Source organism: Vigna umbellata, chromosome 9 (assembly GCF_029865625.1).
Source record: "Vigna umbellata cultivar VRB3 chromosome 9, Vumbellata_1.0, whole genome shotgun sequence".
Classification (NCBI taxonomy): domain Eukaryota; kingdom Viridiplantae; phylum Streptophyta; class Magnoliopsida; order Fabales; family Fabaceae; genus Vigna; species Vigna umbellata.
Window position 1 is genome coordinate 24,381,580 of NC_142173.1, and position 23,359 is coordinate 24,404,938.

Sequence of the window (23,359 nt, forward strand, 5' to 3'; positions counted from 1 at the left end):
AATTTTCAATCTCCCACTCAAATTTTTATTCAATTCACTAACCTTTTAACGTCTAACGCTAGGACATTCGACGTTTTATATCCTTTTGACGTCTAATTCTAGGGAATTCGATGTCATACGTAAATACATTTCCATCTTCGTGCCAAGCATTTTCGCAAAATTTACCAGTTATAACAAATTGACGTCAAATTACAATTTTAAACGACATATAATAAATGAAATTATTTACAAAAATACGACGTCTAATAAATGCAATTATTTACAAAAATACTACCGGTCATTTTTAATGTTAGCTATTCAGTGGTTGAACGTCAAACGCGTGATGTTATACGCTGTTTTTGCACGATTCAAGGTTTAATTAATATTATATTCTTTGAGGAATGTTTTTAAATTATATATTAGATATTGAAATTCAACCTCATTTTCTTCTTATATTTCTCTTCATTTCTGATTTCATTACTATCATCTTTTCTATTATTTTATTTCTTCCACTGTATATCACGATTCTGTTTTCAAGACAAATGTTTCAATCACAAAAATCTTAATATTGATGTGTAGACGTATTTTTGAAAAATTAAAAATAATAGAAACCAAAATAAATCATTTGAATATATTTTGTCATCATTCATGTATTTAACTTTTAAAATTTGTTACAAGATCATTAATATAAAAAATATTTTTAATATGATAACAATATTAAGTGTTATTTATCCTGGGTTTTGCATCTTGAAACTGCTGCTTTTTAGATGTCTTCAACTTCTTCAATTTTTTATTTATCCGTTGCTGAATTGAAAAAGCACTCTTCACTTCCGTTCTCATTTCTGATCTTTTAAACGAAATTGTATTTTGTTTATGATATAAGGATCGACACTGCAAGTAAGAGATAAGATTTACATAAACATAACTTCTCTTGTAAAGAAAGAAACAAATAAATAAAAGAAAGAGATTAATTATGCAAAAAAAGTTAGGGCATCCAGAATTTTTCATTTTTAATAAATAGAATAAATAAATAAAAAAACATATATACATAAAGTATACGATATAGTAAAAATTAAATATTGTATTACTTACCCACTTGTAAATTAGTTCATTGGCTAGTTTTCTGTTTACATTAATTTCTTCATCGGATTGTGATAAAAACAAGACTGCCTGTTAACACAAGAAAATGTTCAAATTATGAATATAGGTTACAAATAATTGAGCGAATCTTTTAGGCTCTATGAAGAAAACAAATTACTCAAATGATTAGACAAATCATACATTTCCAATGCCACTATTCTTTAGATGTTCCCTTCTATCATGGTGCTCTAGGTCTATCTGCAACACCAAAAATGTAAAATGAGATTCTAAATAATCTTGACAAAAATAATAACCTAAAATATTATACTGCTACAAATGCAATATACATCATTCAAAATCTTCAAAATTTTTGTGCGTATAGTTAGATTTGGCAAGCTTCCATCGGGAAGTGGTTCAAGCCAATTCTTTAATACAGTTAGCAATCCATGGTCTAAAAACTCTTGTTGTTTCCTGCAAAATAATTGGCGAAAAAAATTATTAGAATTATTTCTACTCACTTCAATAAACATATTAGAAAGTACGATTTAATCGCTAAGTCTTTTTATTAGGAAACAACTCAAACCTACGTTTATAATTTTCATATTGACTGTATTTATATAAATCATAAATATTTTTGTAAAGAGAGTATTTTACACGCTCAAGGATCCGTAATAAACTATAAACTACATACTAAAAATTAAAAATTAAAAATTAAAGATTAATTAATCACATACTCTAAAAGAACGTCGTGAAAAAGACACAAGTTTTTAAGCTTATTAATGACAGGTTTTCTCTGTCTGTTAAGATCAGCATCCTCCTGAAGAGCAACATCAAACTCAATCATGATGTTCACGACTGGTAAAGTTTTTTCAGCAGGGTTTCTCTCATTTCTTTTCCTTTTTCTTCCTATTTGGAAAAGATCCTTAATTTCTTTATGCTTTTGGTCTTGTTCTGCCTAGAAATTTCATTTAACATACAAAAATGCATAAGAACAACCTTTAAAAGAAGCATTAATCCTAAAATCAACTCCAAATCAAATCAAGGATAAATTACCTCATAATTTCTCTTAGTAATCATATTCTTCATCTCCATGCGTGAATTAATGTATGAACAAAAATTTAATATGCAGCTGATTGAAGTGAAAGAATTTTTTATTGAAGTGAAACTTTTCTATGCCTCATACCTCATTATATAGGATTTTGAAACATAAAATATTTAGATAATAATATTGTAAATATCTTTAAATAATCATACTAAATCAAAATAAAATGTAAGTTTTAAGCTTAATTAATATGGTATAATAATTTTGAGAAAATATTAATATTATCAATATCACAATATTTAAATATTCATGTTTAAATAAATAAGATGATTTTAAAAACGATATTAATTTTTTTATTAATATTAAAATATTTGTGCGATAGGATAGGACAATTTTAAAAGATTAGAAAGATAAGGTAATTTTGAAAATATTATATTTGTAAATATAAGATTATATTGAAAAGATATCAATATCATGTTCTAATAGATAAATTCACTACAAAAATACTTAATTATAGTAGGGGTTTTTTTTTCCGCGGTTTTCAAAACTGCCTCTAATTTCGTGCGGTTGTAAAACATAACCGTCCCTAAATTTTAATTTCTCCTTTTAATTTTTTTTTCAATGATTTAGTGAACATAACCGTAATTACGTTTTCTATTTAAATTTTTTAACTTAATTTTTGGCGATTTTTTCGCATACATCCAGTAGACACTCACATATTTCACAAACCTTAATTTTTCCTCGTTTGCTGCGCCACTGTTTTCTTTTCTTCATCTTTTGGCTTCTCTCCTTCTTCTCCACTACTTCACATTCACGTTTCCATCTTCACAGTCCTTCGTCACTTCACAATCCCTAATTTCCTTCTCTTTTCCTGTTTCAAATCCCTAATTCAAAAAACCTAGAGCTCGTCGATCTTACGATTGGTGTTTTTGAGGAGTTTGCGAGTGAGTCGCACAAGGTGGAATCAGTCGTTGACTGAGCCACCTCCTTCTTTACGGCCTCCTCGACACTTGGTTTACCTCCTCGACGGTGTTTTAATATGTAAGCTTGTTAAGTTTTGTTAGATATTACTAACTTTAAAGATGCATACGGTGGTTTGGTGGTGTTTGCTTGGCTCATTACTTTGAATCAAAATTGTCGTTGTTAGATATTAATGATTTCTCTGTGAAGGTAATTTTTCATTGCTTCTTATTTTATTTGCTTTAGCTGGTCATTTACATATATTCTTACTTTATATGTTTTTCCCTTGAATAGTTGCAGAATAAATTTGGATATTCTTGAAAGATACCGGTGAGTTCACCTTGCTCAGTTCTCTGTCATTCTTGACATGATGAGATTGTAACTTGCTAACTTCATTTTATATTTATGTACTTTTTAGTTCATAGTGATATTTTCTTGACTTATTTGCTTCTGTTTTCGTAGTCTTTGAAGAGGTCAATATTGAAGGCAGATGAGTTGGGTGATAACTTCAGGCATTGGTGCATTGTCCTTACCAATTTTTCATTTTTGGCTCATTGTGCTAATTCATTTGAGCTTGATCCTGTAAACAGAAGTTTTGTTCCCAAAGCTTAAAGGAGCTGGCCTTGTTTGCTATGTACCTCCTTCTGGTAATAGGTAACTAAACTCAATTATGTTATTGCTATTCTTTAAGAGAAGATAGCTATGAGTTTTTGTACTTGGTGTCAGCTGCTTCTGGAAATGGAATCATGAGATTTTGTGAATCTGAAGGCATCAAGATATTAGCTTCTCAAATGAGTGCTTTGCATCGTACTGGAAAGTAAGGGACTGAGTGAAACCATTGGCAGTTAGTGTATTTTAATTTTGTGTATTAGGTTAATACACTAACACAATATGTACAACAGTTAGGATGGAATGTATTGGTAAACAAGGTTGTACTATTCATGTATCTGTGTTTGAGTTCTGTAACTGATATTAACAAGATATTGGTCCAGAATAATTAGGCACGAGTTTAAAACTAGTTCTTATTTGTAAAAACCACATTTTTAGTGTGTATATAACACATCTACTAACATGGGAATTATAAACATATGCTCCAAATTTGCAGGTTCACATTTGATGGAATTATCTTTCAAACTTCTGCAATTGATTCTGGGTAGGATGTCCTTTGAAATATTCCAGAATAATGACTTATTTGACATTTCAGTTATTGTAAGTGTGCTTCTATAATATTTCTATTTGTGGTAAGTGTGCTTCTATAATATTTCTATTTAGTACTTAATTTTGTTTTCATTTTTATTAACTATTCTTGCATCATGGTAAATAAACATATATAACGTCTTTGCACAATTCCTTTGAAATTTGAAGCTCTCCACTTGCCGAATGCCATTCAAACCTCAGAAGTTCCAAGGGAAGAATCCAACAGATAAGAGGAATGTACTGTTTTATTAGCTGTTGCGAACTGTAAAAGTGATAACTGATTTAGTTGTTTGGTTCATTTCTGGTATGTCTCTCATTCGCTCTACTGTCAATTCAATTGAATGGTAGCTGTTTCAAGATCTAATTCGCAATGCGAGAAAACCTTTCCATCTTTCATTAGTGCTTTATTTTCATCTCAGAAAAAAGGTTCTCATTTTCTGAAAGTTTCTCCTTCCCGATTTAATTTTTTTATGACGATAGAGCTCCTTTCCTAGGGTGCTCTGCTACTGCTGTACAAAATTCTTCATCACTGATTCTTGAGTTCTTTCTTCGCTGTTTGATACTGGTGAATCCAAATCGGATTCTGGGACCTTCTAGCCCTTTCTACGTGGATCTAGAAGAAACATTAGTGCATTATTGGTTTCTTCTTGGTGTGGTCATGGATAGAAAGGAAATATTTAAACTTAAAGAAAATAAGGCAAAGGAAGAGTTCTACAAGTTAGAAAACTGTTAAATAATAGAAATAATAGCTTTCATGTAATTAATTACTTGATTGTGTATAAGACTTCCTTGTATTTGGCCACATTTATAAGAGGAGGCGTGTTTGGCTTTCTTCTCTTCCTACACGCCTCCTGAATCTACATAAGGAGTGTTTAGGCCATTTTGTAGACACTTATTATACTTTGGGAGATAAAAGTATAATAATATCTGTAGTGCAAGCACAAAATACAAAGCTAGACTTTATAGCTTAGACTTAATGATGACAAACATAACTCTTATTGAACATTCATGGTGGACGAATGGTGCTGCATCCCATTTCAAGTCCTCCCTTAGAATTTGAGCCTCCAAAAAAAAGGGGATGCCTTATATGGTGAGTTTCCTGTTTTTGTTACTGAAACTTTTGTTTTAAGTTTCTTGATCATGTTTTTTGTTTGCATCTTCACAAAATAATGTTACACGTTTTTATTTATAATGGTCTTATGATCAGTCCAATATTCTAACTTGCTTTTCCATTTTTGTTATGTTGACTTGATTCAGCCATGGAGCTAGCTTTGTCTTTGGAGAAGTTGACATTTGAGAAACTTCTATATGGTCACAGTGATACTAAAGAACATGGCAGAACATGGCAGAAGTGCATAAGCTTCCAGATGAACATTTTGCATTTAGTGAACATGTTTCTCTTAATGTATATTTGAAAAATGTTATTATTTATATTGAACAATTACTTGTATCAAAACATTTTATAGTTTATTTTATCTAATATTTACATTTCAAATTATTTTATTATGTGTTTTTGTTTATTATAGCTTTTTTTATCATAATAAACTAAATAATATAAAAAGAATTAACCAATATGACATGCATTTTTGGTGGTTTTGGAATCCTTGTAACCGCAAAACTCTTGTCATTCTCGGCGGTTTTCGTAAAATTCCTGATATTTTCGGCGTTTTCCTTAAAACTCCTGTTATTTCCGGCGGTTTTCGGAAAACCCCTGCCATTCCCGGCGGTTTTCGGAAAACTCCTGCCATTCCCGGCGGTTTTCAGAAAACCCCTGCCATTCCCGGCGGTTTTCGCAAAACCTCTGCTATTCCCGGCGATTTTGAAAAAAACCGCCGGTAATTATTTACCGACGCAGCTTTTCCCAGGGGTTCTTACAACCGCGGGAATTGTATTTTCTGGGGGTTAAAACCCCCAGTAATGTTAAAAATAACCCCTACTAAAATTCTATATTTTTGTAGTGATTAAAATATATTAGTCGTATACAAATGCAAAAAAATTAAATTGTATAGATATGTCATTCTCTTTTTTTCATTTATTGTTAATAGAAAAATCCATAAAAAAATTATATATATATATATATATATAATATCGTTTATTAATAAACAATTTTAAAATATATTAAATCGTATATTATACTAAATATAAGACAATTTTGAAAATATAAGATGATAGTAAATAAATATCTTGTTTAATTAGTTAAATTAAAGTTAAAAAGACTTTTAACTACTCAGTTTATTTTAATTGTTACTCTGATTTTCTAGTTTTTTTTAATATCAATTTGACTCAGAATTATAAAAATTAATGTAATTAGTTTAAAAACATTTTTAAAGTTTAAATATATATTTAAGTTATATATACTTATATATATTTAAATTTATTTGCTGAATTCAAATACATATTTAAATCTACATTTTTTTTGTACTCCTTCTTAATTTTAGGTCTTTAAAATTGAATATAGATTTTAAATCGTAGTACAATATTTGCAGCCTAAATATATGTGTTTTTTGGGACAACATTTTTATTTAAAAAGTTGGATTCAATGTTTAATTAATATTATATTCTTTGAGGAATGTTTTTAAATTATATATTAGATATTTGAAATTCAACCTCATTTTCTTCTTATATTTCTCTTCATTTCTGATTTCATTACTATCATCTTTTCTATTATTTTATTTCTTCCACTGTATATCATGATTCTGTTTTTAAGACCAAGGTTTCAATTACAAAAATCTTAATGTTGATGTGTAGACGTACTTTTTTAAAAATTAAAAATAACAGAAACCAAAATAAATTATTTGAATATATTTTGTCATCATTCATGTATTTAACTATTAAAATTTGTTACAAAATGATTAATATAAAAAATATTTTTAATATGATAAGAATATTAACTATTATTTATCCTGGGTTTTGCATCTTGAAACTGCTCCTTTCTAGATATCTTCAACTTCTGCAATTTTTTATTTATCCGTTGCTGAATTGAAAGAACACTCTTCACTTGCGTTCTCATTTCCGATGTTTTAAACGAAATTGTATTTTTATTATGATATAAGGATCGACACGCTAAAACCCGTCAAAATGATATTTTAGAAGTGATGATAGTTTAAAAATAGTGAGACTTGGTTATTCTAATATAAATGATTTAATTATAAATAATTTTGTTATAAACGAGTTTTACTATTTTAAGACGTGTCATCTCTCTAGAAACCAGCTTTTTAGAGTTCTCTATCTTCCCTCTAAGAGTTGTGACACTTATCTCTTTGACGATCAAGATGTGTCTAATCGATCACGGCGACGAGGTCTACTTTTCTTTCCAATCAATGTCTGTCATAGAGCAAGTAAGTTTCGGCTCCTTTTTCCCTTCCATTCCAAATCAGTTTAGAAGAATCTGGTAGTATTGCATGTGTAATCATGTCTCTCCTACTCGTTCTTGGTTCAACTAGAGTTCTAATGACTTTGTATATTTTCAATTTGGTGTTTTGTAGGTTCGTCTAGGCATTCCTTGCGATATAAGTAATCGACGAAGTGTTCTTTGAGTTTGGGCTATTTCTTGTGAGGTAAGGGAAGCTAGACCTTGTCTTAGTTGTGTTTGTAGTATAAATTTGATATTTCTATGATTTATAGACGTTTTAGTGAAATTGGGTAAATGTTATGTATGTTAAATTGATGTTTTGATACTATGGTGCTATGTACTATTGGTGTGATGAAATGGTGATGTTGGATATTGTTATAATTGTGTATGATAATGATGTTTCATTGTTTAAAATTGAATTCAAATGGTTGTTGAAAGTATTGGTTAAGTCACTTAGGTTTCAAGCTTAAAAAGAGGGAATTTTGGTTAGTGAAATTAAGAAATAGGTATGAAAGTGTTATGGTAACTGATTTGATACAGTCATGAGGTAAATTGAGACTTGTTTGGAGGGCTAGATGGTTGAAAATTGTTATGTAGTTGAGGGAGGGTTTTAAGTTGAAGTTATCAAGTGTTTTTGGTGTAAAAAGGGGGTTTTAAGTAGTGATATTTTTGAGTAATGAGTATAAACTGTTTCGGAAGGTTAGATGTCTATTACTATACCTATTAGGACTTGTTTAGGAGCTAAAACCAGTAAAATTTGTTATGAAAGTGTTTATGGTTTCATAAGTTGAGTTTTTAGTCCATTTTAGAGGTTTTAAGGGTTGTAAATGGAAGGTGGGAGAGTTGGGATGAAACTAAGGTAGTTGAGTGTGCTAGTATGTGTATTTATACTTGTTTATGCACGATGTAAACTAGTATGGAGGTTAGAAAGTGTAGAATGGAGTTTGGGTAGCTTATAGAAGTGAAATTGGGTTTCAATGGGTCATTTTAAGTTACAGTAGTGTTTTCAGAGTTTTCTTAGGGTCTGGATGGTCCTCCTAGAGGCCTTTAGAAGTTGGGGATAAAGTGTTTAAAGTGAGAAAATTAAGTTTGGTATCTACTAGCGCCTGAGCACCCAGATTGGGCGTTGAACGCCCGTTTCTAGTGGCGCCAGCGCTGAGCACTAGTTCTTGGGCGTTCGGGCACCACTAGACTGCACTGCAATAGTTTTGAAGAGTTTTCAGGGTTCTAGATATAATTTTTTGACATTCTTAATGTCATTTTGGGGGTTTTGGATCCTCCTGGGATTGTTAGTGAGAGTTTCAAAGCTATTTTTTTTACCTAAGTCTGAGTTAAAGGAATTTTGTGTTATTTAGTGGTTCTTCTTAGGCTGGTCTTGTATATTAATGTATATGAAATGGTTGGAAGCAAAGAAGAAGGAAAATGCGATCTAACCGAATTCGAAATTGCGAGAATTAAAAGAATTTTAAAATACTTCCTAGCTGTTTATTTGAGAAACCACATAAAATGTATTTCAAAAAATAAAAATGAGGAAAATGTAGTCTAACCAAATTAGAAATTGCGGGAATTAAAAGAATTTTAGAATACTTCCCGGCTGTTTATTTGAGAAACCATGGGAAAATGTATTAAAAAAAATAAAAATTCATAACTTAGTTGCAGAGATTTAATAAAAATGCCAAAAATTTTATGGAGGTTTCAAAAACAGTCGGAAATAAACTTTTCCTAAATTATATTATTTTTGTAGTGTTGGTTTAGATGTTGGACCTTGGAGCAACAGTATATAATTTAGGGTATAGAGAATCCAGAATATCAAATTGTGAGAAAAGTCTCTGTGCTCCATGGGGTTGTTTAAGGCTATTTAAAGCCTCACAGATTCAACATGATGGGAGCCAGCATTGTGTTGGTTTTCCTTTTCTTCTTCCTTTTTCTCTAATGTTGTTTGATTTATAAAATGTAATACATTGCCGTCAAACTCTTAATTATTCTAATATATGAAGGCAACATAGTCTATCCCTCTTATACATGCACATTTTTGCTCACGTTAACAAAATTTCAAGACCATTCCATGATGTTCCCCTCATACACAGTGACCCATCTCCTTTTTCTGCATTTCTTTCACACAGCTTCATGTCTCTCCACAACTCCATTCTTTCTCTCATGCATCTCTGTTGCATGGGCTTCGATTCAAGTTCAATTCCACAATAGCACCTTTACAAAATTTGTAAATTTTGTTTAGGTTTATAAGTAATTTCTAATTATAAATTTTCTTTTTCACCTTATCTAAAAGGGATAATTGTTTTAATGTTAGAGTTTAAGATATTTATTAAAAAGAAAGTGATTATCTATCTAAATGATGCCATTTCTGTAAGGACTAACGCACCAAATAAAGAGAACCAAAAAAAATTGCTACACATCTAACAAAGTTGGTACTGCAGTGTTTTGAAATATCAGGTAGATTAGATAATGTTGATGAAGAATGAAGACCTATATAGCCATTAGAGGGTTGGTAATGGTTAAAATAGGGTTTAACCACCTATGCCCTAAATAGGTTCAGAAGGAAGACCTGTCAAATCCTTCAAAAAGAACATTGTCTGATTCAATGACTTGACAACCTGTTCACTCTTGCAAAATCTTCAACAACAAAATATAAAAATATACAAAAAAAATTTATTATTATTATTATTATCAATTCGTTCGTGGAAATTTTATTTAAAAAAATTATTGTGTGAAAAAAAATCAAGTTATTTAAGCCTTTATATTTTATATATTATATAGATTTTTTTTTATGAGTGTAAGTACTTATATAGATTCCAGCAAAGTCTTCATACAGTCAACATTATGTCGTCTTCTGTTGTTTCCTCTCTGCTATTGATAATTTTCCATTTCTCTCAAATATAATTTCTTGTTAAAAGATGTTCGGTGTAAATAGTATTGTTTAAATTGTTACATACCTTGAAAATGATTTAAGAAAGCCTCTGATTGATTAAATATGGAATGCAGGTTGCTGAAGCTGAAGAAAAAAACTGCTGGTGGTTTATTACTTACTGAAGCAACCAAGGAAAACCTTCTATTGGAACAGTATGTACTCTTATAATAATTTGGAGGAATAGCTTAATGTGATGAATCGCAATCAATTGAAGTGTTTTTCTCTTGCCTAAAACATTACTTGCACAATTTACCAAATTTATAGAAGATAAAGCAGTATCCACCGTATTTATTGGTGATGATGGACATGGTTCCACCGGCCACTGAAAGCGGAGGAGCATTCAATTCCTCAATCCAGCAAGAACATAATACTTATCAACAAATACAAGTCGTACATCTTGAGGTACAAAACCAATTATACTCACTGTCTGAAGACCAAGGATAAACAAAAGCATGGATTAAAGGTTGACACAACTATGAAATTATGCCCAACTACCCCAAACTGATACTCACATTGTCTGGAACCAAGATGTGGAAATAGGAGAGGGCAAAGGGATACACTAGTGCACTAAAGAGAAACTATATCGGTTATTTTCGTTTATACATAACGGTTCATGAATCGAAGTATATAAAAGCGAGGCAATAGATGTTGACAAAATGGATTTGAAACATTCAGAATCATTCTCTGGCAAGACATACTACCTCGGTTGGTTAGAGAATCGAGGTAGTAGGCCTATTTCGAAAAAGCTATCAGGGTTTTTTTCCTCAGTTGATCAGAGAACTGAGGTAGTAGGCCTATTTCAAAAAAGCTGTCAGGGTTTTTTTTCTCAGTTGATTAGAGAACCGAGGCAATAGACCTATTTTGAAAAAACTATCAAGTGAAAAGTCTAATTTAGTAGGGTTTTTTGCCTCAGTTGGTCAGAGAACCGAGGCAATATATCCCTTTAGGCATCGTTCGCACTTAACCGAGGCATATACTATCACCAGAATTATAAAATTGTCACCGCATTTTTATATGCTTCGATTTTTTTGAAACCGAAGCATAATGTGCGAGTTAAAAAGCTATTTATTTACTAGTGATACCTTCATAATGAGTAGCTTTAATGGGAAAACAAAGCTTAGTAGTACAACGGTGGATCTGAACACACTAGTGCAGTCGAGGGAAACGACAGCGGTTATTTTTGCCTATAGGCAACGGTTCCGCAACCGAGGCATATACAGACGAGGCAAAAAGGGGTAGACTTTTTTCCTCGGTTGTGAATCGAGACAAAAAGAGGTATGATTTTGCCTCGGTTCACCGGTAACCAAAGTAGTACAATTTTTTTTATATTATTTTTTTCGAAGAACTTTTCGCCTCGGTTCCTATTGAACCTAGGCAATATCTCCCAATACAAATTAAGAACAATTTTTGCTTGTTGATCTTCCAACAATCAAGAATTAAGCCAACTAAATGACTCAAAACCTAATAACAATGACTTAAAGCCTAATAACAGGACTTTTTAACTACAACTCTCCTTCTTTGTTAGGGGGCAAAGGCTTCCCCGTTTCAGTGTCTATAACTTTTGCAGAAAACGTTAGAATCAGCTTCCCACATGAATCTGGATGAGCTTTAGCATCTTTATCTGAGACAAAAAATGTTGCTCCACCACTACTTTCTGTTAGTCCATAACCTTGCCTTAGTTCAACCCATGGAAACATTTTCCTGAACTCCAGTGCCACTTCCTTGCTCAAAGGTGCAACACTTGTCCCCATTCTTCTTACGCTGGACAAGTCACACCTAGCTTTCCTTGAATACTTCACTAGCGCAAGGATCACATGGTGGCACTGCTGGCACGTTGTTAACCTTGTGCTTCTGGATTGCATCAAGCATATCTTGGAAGTCAAACTTCTACATCAAAACTGTTGTTATACTAGCACACAACAATCCTAATTCAAAGAATGCAAATCCATAGATGTGAAACATTGGAATAAAGGCCAAGAAAATATCATCTTGGGATCCACTAACATCAGCAGACCAGAAAATCAATCTCATTATGGAAATGAGATTTGCATGAGTTAAAACCACACCTTTGCTTATTCCCATGGTCCCCGAAGAGTAAAATATAGCAGCAGTGTCTGACTGTGCCACAAGAACTTGCGGCAACTCGATTGAATCATAACAACCTTTTATTAACTCTTTAACTCGGTATCAGAGGTGTTGGCGGAGGCGACCCACTCGCCGTTGGAGGAGAAACGTACGACGGTGGCCAGATAGGCATGTTCCCTGTAGACAGAGACGTGAAGGGGATTCTCGAGGCTCACGATGACCACCGATCTGGCGTTGGTGTAGACGATGGAGTTGGACTTGGCGTCGCCAAAGATCAGAATCCTACGGTCGCGCTCTGTCGTGGGCATACACGCGTACGTCTCCTTCAACTCGTGGCTCATCTCCACTTCTGAAAGAGATTACTTTGTGGCTTTGGTCATAGTGAAAAGCAGAGGACGTTGTCACAACCGACCAAGATCTATTTCAACTGATGCAATATAGGGTTCATAGCGGCCCGAGGCTCATGCATCTAATTCGAGAAGAGTTCGCGATTTCTAAGTTTTGTTGTAGGTACCATTGCAAGGAGACGAACTCACGAGGTTGAACAACGACTCAATTTAGGGTTCCATGGAATTTGGGATTTTCTGATTTCTGGGTTTGTAGGTGATGAAGATGAATGGTGGCACGGTCTGCTTACGTCGCTGTGCAGATTTCTTTGATCGAGTTGCGATGTAGATGGAGGTTGTAAGGCTGATGGCGGAGCTTCGTTAAGACGACCATGGAAGATTCTCTGTCGTGATGAAGATGGTGAGGACGCGATTCTGGTGGCGTGTTGATGGAGGATAGCGGCAACGCTAGGTGGCTGACGGCAAGGTGGCTAGGGTTTCGCCTAGTGATGGTGGAGGTTGTAGGGGAAGAAGAAGATCGCGCTAGGAGAAGAAAAAAAATGTGTAAACTTTTTCTCAGGTTTTAGTAATTTGAACCAGTGAAAGAGCTACTAACTCGGTTCATCTACTAACCGATGCCTGAAGTGATAAAAAAATTCAAATTAACCTATATGCCTCGGTTAGAAGGCAGACCCAAAACATAAATGCCCAATGACATCGATTCGTAAAATAACCGAGGCAGTAGAGTGCATAGACTTCGGTTCCCACTGAACCGAGATGTATAAGTTCGCCTTAATTACAAAATTGTCACCGCGTTTAAATATGCTTCGGTTTTGGAAAACCGAAGCGTATTAAGCGCGTTGAAAAACTATTTTTTTACTAGAGACAAGTACACCATCAATCATAAGGCCACATGCCAAAGTACAAACATTAGATTCGAAACCAATTGAATCAATCACATAACAATATTATATATATATATATATATATACATACATATATATACATACATACATACATATATATATATATATATATATACATACATATATATACATACATACATACATATATATATATATATATATATATATATATATATATGTATGTATACATATATATATATATATAGGTTTAATGTCTCGGTAGGTCCCTATTTTTGTCCTGAATCTCAAATAGGTCCCTTTCTTTTTCGACGTCTCAATTAGCTCCTTATTTTTGTAAAATTGAATCAAATAGGGGCTTTCCGTCAAATTGAGAAGACGTCGTTAAAGAGAGTGTTGTGTTGCATGTTGACAGTGTCTTTTTAAATGTGTGTGAAGTGTATTTTTTAATTGTTGAATTAAAAAATGGAGTGCAAAGAGGGAAAATAAAATTTAAATATGGGCAAAGTGGTCATCTTAGGTCCAAAAACACTGCTAGAACCAAACATTGCTCCTGAAATTCCTTCATTCATCTTCTCTAGTAACCAAATCACGCTTCCATGGCAGCCACCGTAGACAGAACTACAAATTGCAGGAACGCAATTGCGAGTTTGTCCAACATTTTCACCACTGCGAGAGAAAATCAGAACCTGCGAAATTGATGTATGTGAACTGATGCAAAATTGACAAAAAAAAGTTGAATATGCGAAAATTCCCAAATCAACAGCCACTGTGAAGCATCTTCACCTGACCACCTCGTCAATGTCGTCGTAGAGACCACCCAAACACACCAGCGCCTCTTCGCGAGTTACTCACTAGGCCGCCACCAATCGTGATTCGATCTCCATTATCTTCGCAACCTAAAACGCAGAAAAACCAGAAACGGCAGAGGAACCCTAAAACACAGAAAAAAAATCCCCAAATTAGCGAACCCTAGTCGCGCAAGCACGATCGAGACTCAGGAGGCGAAACTCAAGAGCGTGATTCCCTTCGTTTTCCACCATCATCGCGATAGATAATTAGAATTGTGAAGCACCTACAAAAATCAAAATGCAACCACAAGAGAAATTTTTCTCTCGTGTAGAGAGATCTCCATGGCAATTGGCAGCATCACACTTCGCGACGCAGGCAGAGGAGGCAGAAGCAAGCCTTCCAAATCCCAATTCTAAACCCTAATTTGGGTGAGAAAGGGGGTTCCACGTGGCAAGCCCCCATTGGATACTTAATTTAATTTGATTTCCCAACTTTGCCCTTACTTATATTATGTTTCCACTCTGTAAACTTCATTTTTTAATTCAAAAATAAAATAAATATAATTGAGACACGTTTTTAATGTCGCATCATTTAAAAAGACACTGTCAGCATGCCACGTAACACCCTTCTTAACGGCGTCTTCTCAATTTGACGGAAAGCCCCTATTTGATTAAATTTTACAAAAATAAGAACCCAATTGAGACGCCAAAAAAGAAAGGAACCTATTTGAGATTCCGGACAAAAATAGGGACCTACTGAAACATTAAACCTATATATATATATATATATATGTGTGTGTGTGTGTGTGTGTGTGTGTGTGTGTATATATATATATATATTTGTGTGTGTGTGTGTATATATATATATATGTGTGTATATATATATGTGTGTATATATATATATATGTGTGTGTATATATATATATGTGTGTATATATATATATATATGTGTGTGTATATGTATATATATATATGTGTATATATATATATGTGTGTGTGTGTGTGTATATATATATATATATATATATATATATATATATATATATATATATATATGTGTGTGTATGTATGTATGTATGTATATGTATGTATACCTGAATTCCTGAATATTGTACAACCTTCTCCACACTCTACAGAAAAACTCTTCACACTAGTGCAGAATTGGCTTTTAACGTCCCCCCATAGACGTCCGTCCACAAAAGCCCCAACGTATATAATTGACCGGTGGCATATTCGTAAATAAGAAAAACTCGAGACGTCCGTCCTTGGTCGAGCCGGACGTTTATAATATTATAGACGTCCGTGGGAGGGGGACAGACGTCTAGTAGGCTGAACAAGTGAACGTTTCAGTCCCCCTGGTCAGCCCTTAGAACGTCCGTCCTGAGGCAAGACGGACGTTTATAATATTATTAACGTCCGTCTTGGGGGGACGGACGTCTAGTAGGCTAAACAAGTGAACGTTTCAGTCCCCATGGTCAGCCGTTAGAACGTCCGTCCTAAGGCAAGAAGGACGTTTATAATATTATGAACGTCCGTCTGGGGGTAACGGTCGTCTAGTAGGCTGAACAAGTGAACGTTTCAGTCCCCATGGTCAAACGTTAGAACGTCCGTCCTGGGGCGAGACGGACGTTTATAATATTATAGACGTCCGTCCTGGGAGGGCGCGGACGTTTATAATATTATAGACGTCCGTCCTGGGAGGGTGCAGACGTTCACTAGGCTGAACACTGAACATTTCAACTCCCCATGTGTCAGCCACTTGAACGTCCATCCTGGGAGGGCGCGGACATTTATAATATTATAGACGTCCGTCCTGGGAGGGCGCGGACGTTCACTAGGCTGAACACTGAATGTTTCAACTCCCCATGTGTCAGCCACTTGAACGTTCATCCTGGGAGGGCGCGGACGTTTATAATATTATAGACGTTTGTCTTGGGAGGGCGCAGACGTTCACTAGGCTGCACACTGAACGTTTCAACTCCCCATGTGTCAGCCACTTGAACGTCTGTCTTGGGAGGGCGCGGACGTTTATAATATTATAAACGTCCGTCCTGGGAGGGCGCGGACGTTCACTAGGCTGAACACTGAACGTTTCAACTGCCAATGTGTCAGCCACTTGAACGTCCGTCCTGGGAGGGCGCGAACGTTTATAATATTATAGACGTCCGTCCTGGGAGGGTGCGGACGTTCACTAGGCTGAACACTGAACGTTTCAACTCCCCATGTGTCAGCCACTTGAACGTCCGTCCTGGGAGGGCGCGGACGTTTATAATATTATAGACGTCCGTCATGGGAGGGCGCAGACTTTCACAAGGTTGAACACTGAACGTTTCAACTCCCCATGTGTCAGCCACTTGAACGTCCGTCTTGGGAGGGCGCGGACGTTTATAATATTATAGACGTCCGTCCTGGGAGGGCGCGGACGTTTATAAGATTATAGACGTCCGTCCTGGGAGGGGGCGGACGTCTATAACAGTATTAATATTGTAAACGCGAACCCGCGAGCAGTTACGCTCGTCTTCTCCCCGCGAACGCTGTCTGCTCCATTGATTTTCCAGGTGCGTTTTCTCTTTTTTGGATCGTTTAAATTAATTTTCAATCCGATTACATTGCTCTGTGATGAAATACCTTTGATTTGAATCGATTAAAAATCGTTTTCGGTACTTTTTTGCAGTCTCTTGCGTGTTCTTGGGCGGATTCTTTGACTGTTTTTGGGCTACGTTTTATGCCGTTCCCTCCTCGATTTCCCTCCCTTTGACTGTTTCTGGGCTACTTTCTTAGGCCGTTCCGGCAGTGCACAAACGGACGTCCAACCCCCCAGCCCCTACCACTAACAATACAGCCAAGTAGACGTCAAGGGTCGAGGTGTCGGACGTCTATATGGACGTCTATGTAGACGTCCGGCCTGACACAACGGACGTCTATATAAACGTCCGGCCTGACATAGCGGACGTCTATATAAACGTCCGGCCTGACACAACGGACGTTTGTATAAATGTCCGGCCTGGCACAACGGACGTCTACATAGACGTCCGTTGGAGGTCAGACGTCAAAAGGCCCACAGAACGGACGTCTATAGCCCGTTTTGCACTAGTGTCACACTCTACACAAAAACATTAGTGCAAAAATGACATTTTATAATAGGTAAAATAGACCTTCTATGAGTGTTCTGGCGTTATAGTTGTGGCAGTCATAGAAAATTCACGCTTTCTGTAATGTAATGGGAAAATCTGACATATTACGTTACCTATCATTGAAGGTCCAACCTATTGTGACATATTTTTAATTAACTGTCATAATATATTCAAATTACTATGACGTATTTTTGTTTCTTTGTCATATGATCATCAATTCTATGACGTATTTCTTTTACCTGTCATAACATATCTAGGATTCTATGACATATATTAGTTCAGTTGTCATAATAATGTTGTTTATAATTAACCTACAATGTCATGTACGTCATAGAATGTTTTTTTAAAGGTTTTCCCTATTTTACCATCTATTTATTCAATTTATTAGCAAATCAACAAATTCAGCCGAATAAATAATCTGTAAAAACCATTTCATACATTAAATTTTTCAATAATATTTAAAACATTAATTGCACATATACATTACAAATATTATCTAAAAGATCGTAAAATTACATTACATTGTACATAAACCTACACATACAATACTAAATTGTCAATGACGATATCCTACTATAAGAGCTCATAGGTTGCAACTATTTAGTGTATACACACACGTGAACAATATCATGTACTGAAAAACAGTTAGAGAGGCTTTGGCTGCATAAGCATGAAAGATATTATTTTAAGAGCTGAGGAGTAAAATTCAAAGGAACTTCCAAAAGTGGATGATTTTCTTTCTGTTTTTCCTAATGGTTTTTGTCCCGACTCAGATTCCTGTGCATTCATTGTACAGAGATATATTTTATAAACTATATTCTTAAAAAAAAAAGTCATATGTTTTTTTATCTGCATATATTACATTATCATTTGGTATAACAAGAAAATATAAAGCATTATATAATTACGAAAAGAGAAAATTCACAGTAACAAATAAGTTTAATTACATACTATCTAAATAACAAAAAGTGCAATATATTTTTGCCCATAATTATGGAAAAGGAAAACAACAACAACAAAAACTAAAAAAGTGAGCTAGTTTATTTTTCAAATTTAATTAAATAATAAAAAAAATAGCAAATTTCAATTGATGATTAACACACTCTAGTAAAATTATTTTTATAATAGTAATGAGGTTAAAAAGAAGAAGAGAATATATACTGAGATTGGCTATAAACCATAACCCTTAAGCTGCAGGAACCTTCGATCATACTTCGACTAGAGTGAAATCACACAAAACATCACTTCTTTCAACTATAACAATCTCTGACGTTCTTTGCATGAGATTCCAATCGAGACATTTAAGCAAGACAAGGAGTAAAAAGGACTTCGTCAACAGAAGCCATTAATTATCATATTTTCAACTACTTTCATTAAGAGAATGGCCCCATAAACATCTCTTCAACCTGAAATTATATTCGCGAGATGAGACAGCGCAACGAGGGACGACCCACCCTTCGACAAAGCCTTCATTGCACTTTGCTGCATCTCTTTCACTCTTTCTCTCACGCGATTGCCCTTCACACTTTCCACTCCCTCAATAACCTCCCTCACCATTTCTGCTATCTCCTCCCTACGCACCACCTTCTTCGTCGGCAACACCCTGGGCCCAACCGCCACGCCCAGCTCCTCCGCCAACAGCGCCGCATTAATCTTTTGCTCGGCGTACAACGGCCATGCGATCAACGGAACACCGTTTGTTAGACTTTCCAGGGTGGAGCCCCACCCACAGTGTGAAAGAAAACCTCCAATAGAACGATGACTTAGTATAGTCACTTGTTGGGCCCACTCGGGAACCAGCAGGCCCACTTCTCGAGTCCTCGAAACAAACCCTTCCGGCAAATGCTTCGCCACCTCATCAATCCCGCTACTCCCAGTGGTGAAAAACGCCGCATCAGCAACTCCTTCAATGGGCGAGCGCACCACCCAAACAAATCTCTGTTCACTCAGTTCCAATCCCCATGCCAGCTCCTTCATTTGCTCAGAAGACACCGTTCCTCCGCTGCCAAACGACACGTAAACCACCGACTGAGTCGGTTGTTGGTCGAGCCACGTCACCAGCGACTCAGTTGAAGAATTGGTTACTAACTCGGGCTCTCTCACGAGAGGTCCCACAGCGTACACGGGAATCTTCATATTTAGCGCTTCACTTAACGAACCTCCCTCCCTCAGCGCTTCAAGCTCTTCACGTTGAAGGTCCTCCCACGTGTTCACCAAAACGCCGTCGCTTTGTAGGATCCCTTTTCCCATTTTCAGATACTCTGTATACTGTCTGTCGTTCCGGTCCAGCATGGGGTCGACCAAGTTCTCCGGTCGAACCGGTTTGCAGCCCGGAATTTTGATCGGTTCCGTTTGGTCCACGTATTGTCCCTCTACCAGTTCATCCAGAACCGGCGAATAGAGAACCAACGCGAGCATCCAAGCGTGTGAAGCACAGTAGACGTAGCCAAGAATATCGAGTTCTCTTGCTATGGGTATTGTCTCGGTGCTGAAAACATCAACGATGACTGCGGAAGGGCGAGGGGTAATTTCGGAAAGAATTGACCGGATGGCGAGTTTGGCTTCACTCATCACGACGCAGAGGCGAGTGAACACGGCATCGTTTTGGGAAATGAGGGCATTGATGTCTGGTGAAGGAATATCAATGAGGTGGCAGAGAGATGGTGTGAGGAGTGAGTTGAGGATCTGCGCTTCGGCTGGTGAAGTTTGGGAAGTGACGGCGATAACTGTGACTTTGAAGTTGTGGACAAGGACAAAGCGCTTGGCAAGCTCAATGACAGGGATGAGATGGCCCAGACCTGGACTTGAAACGAGAACCACGTGGGTGAGTTTTGGGGTCTCCATGAAGCTGCTACGACAAGAAACTGTTTAAGGTGTACTGAATCGAAAAACTACAATATGAAGATGATGAAGCAAGCGAAGTAGAAGTTATTTGCTGGGTTAAAGTTATGTGAATTTGGTGATATCATTTAGAGAATGCATTAGAAAACTTGGTATATGAGACGTGGTGGAGAGCTCAGTGAACTATTATAGGTGGGCTGATTCAATATATCTTGTTTTTTCGTCTTTTCGACTTTAGTTCAAAACAATAAATTTCGACATTATTGAAAACGGAGTTTTGAAGTTGTGTGGAGGAGATTTGTGGAGTCGGCTGCGGATGACGTTATATGGACAATTGGACTTGGAAGAACGTCCACGATCCACGTAATTGTCATTCGAGTGGGAGTATTATATATTAGGAATAAGATAGGTTAACAATTTTTCTTTTTAATAATTTTTTTACAATAAATAGATTATGCGTTACTATTTCATTGGTTCGTATCACTACGGTGTAAAAAAGTTATAAAAAAAACTTGTTAAAAAAACTTTTTCTTATATTTTTGAGAAATGGTTGATATGTACATTTTTTTTATCTTATTATCTTTGTTTTTAAATAAAAAAATCATTATTTTATAATCATTTTAATTTTAGGGTTAAATATGTTTCTCCTTAAGCAAACCTTAATTTATGGTCTTCTAAAACTAACAGAGTTAAAAACAACTGATGTGACTAACAGTAGTGTACCACATCATATTTTTTTTTGATACTGAGTCAACGTCTCCTTCTTTGCATCTTCACGCTCAGCTTTTCTCTCTCCTTCCATCTTCCACTCTTCTTCTTCCTCATCAAACCCCTGTCGATGTCGCTGTCACACACCTCTCCTCTTTGGCCACCACCACACACATCGCAGCTGCATCGCCCATTCTGGCTCCACTGCAGCATATATATATATATATATATATATATATATATATATATATATATATATATATATATATATATATATATATATATATATATATATATGTATATATATATATTTATTTATTTATTTATTGGTTTTTTTTTTACAACCAACATTATAAATATGTTTTCTTAGTTTTAGGTTTGTGAAAAACAGTATTAAATAAGATTAGTTTATTTTACATCATGTGAGAGTTTAATATTTTTGTAATTAACGTGAATTTTTGGGTAAAGGCATCGAAACTGTGATTTTGGTTTATCATAATAGTTGGGTTATCTTTTGAGTTACTAAACAATTAAAAATTGAAAGATGAAAATATTAAATAAAAGGTTAAATTTAAATATTGAATTAGTTGCACTAAGGTATATATATATATATATATATATATATATATATATATATATATATATATATATATATAACTATTGACATTAAATTTCATTCAAAATATTGTATATTTAGGAGTTGCCGGTAATAAATTTCAATGTGTGATTCTGGAAATTTTAATAATTAGCATATATATATAAATGTGGTTAACTATTTTAATTAATAGATAAAATTGTTTCTTATTTATATTTAAAGGATATTTATTTTAAAAGATACTTTTGGATATTGTTATATATTAGATATATTTAAAAATTTTAAAAATATCCCGAGATATTATTAGATATAAATAAATATTATTAAATAATAATAATAAAATATACTATTTGGGGACATATCAAAATCAATTAAAATAAAGATAGTTTTATTTTAATATATATTATGAAAATATTGAGCTTTTGTAAAGGTTCAAAAAATAAACCCAGTATGCCTCCTATTTATATTAGGTTAAAATACAAACCCTAGGTATCATAAAAAAGAGACAAAAAAAAACCCTATTGTAATTGTGAGAGAGGTGTGAGAGGAAGGCACTATTTAATCTGTTAGGGAGAAGCTCAGGAGTCAAACGGTCAGGAGGGCTTAGAAGATTTATAACACTTTGTTGGATTAGAGATAAGAGGAGCTAAACTTCATTATCTATGTTTGAGTAATTATGTGTCAATGCATAAATGTTTTGTTTGTGTGTGTAGTAAAGGTGAGTGTATGTATCATGTGTAGAGCGTCGTTTGTTTTAGTCAAATGTCATTGTGTTGCTTGTGTTTTATTGAGTTATGTTTATCCTTGTATTAAAAGATTATTATGAATGATTTTTAAGGTTTTGGGTTTTTAGATGTTGCATGAACATGCGACATAATTTTGTATTTTATGTTGTGGTGGTATTTTATAGGAAGATGTAGTATTTTTATATGATGCTTTGGTATTGTATATGAAGTCATAATATTTTATAAGTTGTCGTCCTATTTTGTAGGATGTCGTAGTAGTTTTTGTTACGAATGAGGAGCATTGGTAAAATTGAAGATAAATGATTTTGATGATGCTGAAAGACGATAAATTATTATAGTTGTTTTAAAAGCACTTTGTAGATTATAAATGTATTAGGAAAAACCTTAAACATGTAATACTTAAAGATAATTTTATTTTAATATATATTATGAAAATATTGAGATTTTGTAAAGGTTCAGAAAAATAAACCCAATATGCCTCCTATTTATATTAGGTTAAAATACAAACCTTAGGTATCATGAAAAAGAGACAAAAAAAATCCTATTGTAATTGTGAGAGAGGTGTGAGAGGAAAGCACTATTTTCTGTTAGGGAGAAGCCCAGGAGTCAAACGGTCAGGAGGGCTTAGAAGATTTATAACACTTTGTTGGATTAGAGGTAAGAGGAGCTAAACTTCATTATCTATGTTTGAGTAATCATGTGTCAATGCATAA

At 34.6% G+C, this 23,359-nt stretch overlaps 2 protein-coding genes and 1 long non-coding RNA gene across 7 annotated transcripts; 1 reads left to right on the forward strand and 2 right to left on the reverse strand.

Annotated features, from left to right (window-relative positions):
* Positions 1–479: 479 nt before the first annotated feature.
* LOC148192995 (protein IWS1 homolog 1-like) lies at positions 480–2,151 on the reverse strand. Its single transcript, XM_088099333.1, has 6 exons — positions 2,113–2,151; positions 1,794–2,014; positions 1,407–1,530; positions 1,261–1,317; positions 1,039–1,149; positions 480–506 (listed from the first exon to the last, which is right to left on the reverse strand). The coding sequence occupies exons 1-6, from the start codon at positions 2,149–2,151 to the stop codon at positions 480–482; spliced, it is 579 nt and encodes a 192-aa protein (XP_087955459.1).
* Positions 2,152–2,818: 667 nt separating this feature from the next.
* On the forward strand, positions 2,819–5,750 carry LOC148192996 (uncharacterized). Of its 5 annotated transcripts, none has more exons than XR_015782259.1 (5): positions 2,819–3,142; positions 3,356–3,391; positions 3,524–3,878; positions 4,167–5,348; positions 5,516–5,750. It is a non-coding gene; the product is annotated as an uncharacterized LOC148192996 (long non-coding RNA). The 5 variants fall into 5 exon arrangements; XR_015782257.1 differs by having other exon boundaries at positions 4,167–4,302; positions 4,427–5,750; XR_015782258.1 differs by having other exon boundaries at positions 3,524–3,715; positions 3,788–3,878; positions 4,167–5,750.
* Positions 5,751–18,818: 13,068 nt separating this feature from the next.
* On the reverse strand, positions 18,819–20,919 carry LOC148192997 (anthocyanidin 3-O-glucosyltransferase 5-like). The gene has a single exon (XM_088099740.1). The coding sequence runs from the start codon at positions 20,598–20,600 to the stop codon at positions 19,158–19,160; it is 1,443 nt and encodes a 480-aa protein (XP_087955866.1). The 5' UTR covers positions 20,601–20,919; the 3' UTR covers positions 18,819–19,157.
* Between the last annotated feature and the right edge of the window lie 2,440 nt (positions 20,920–23,359).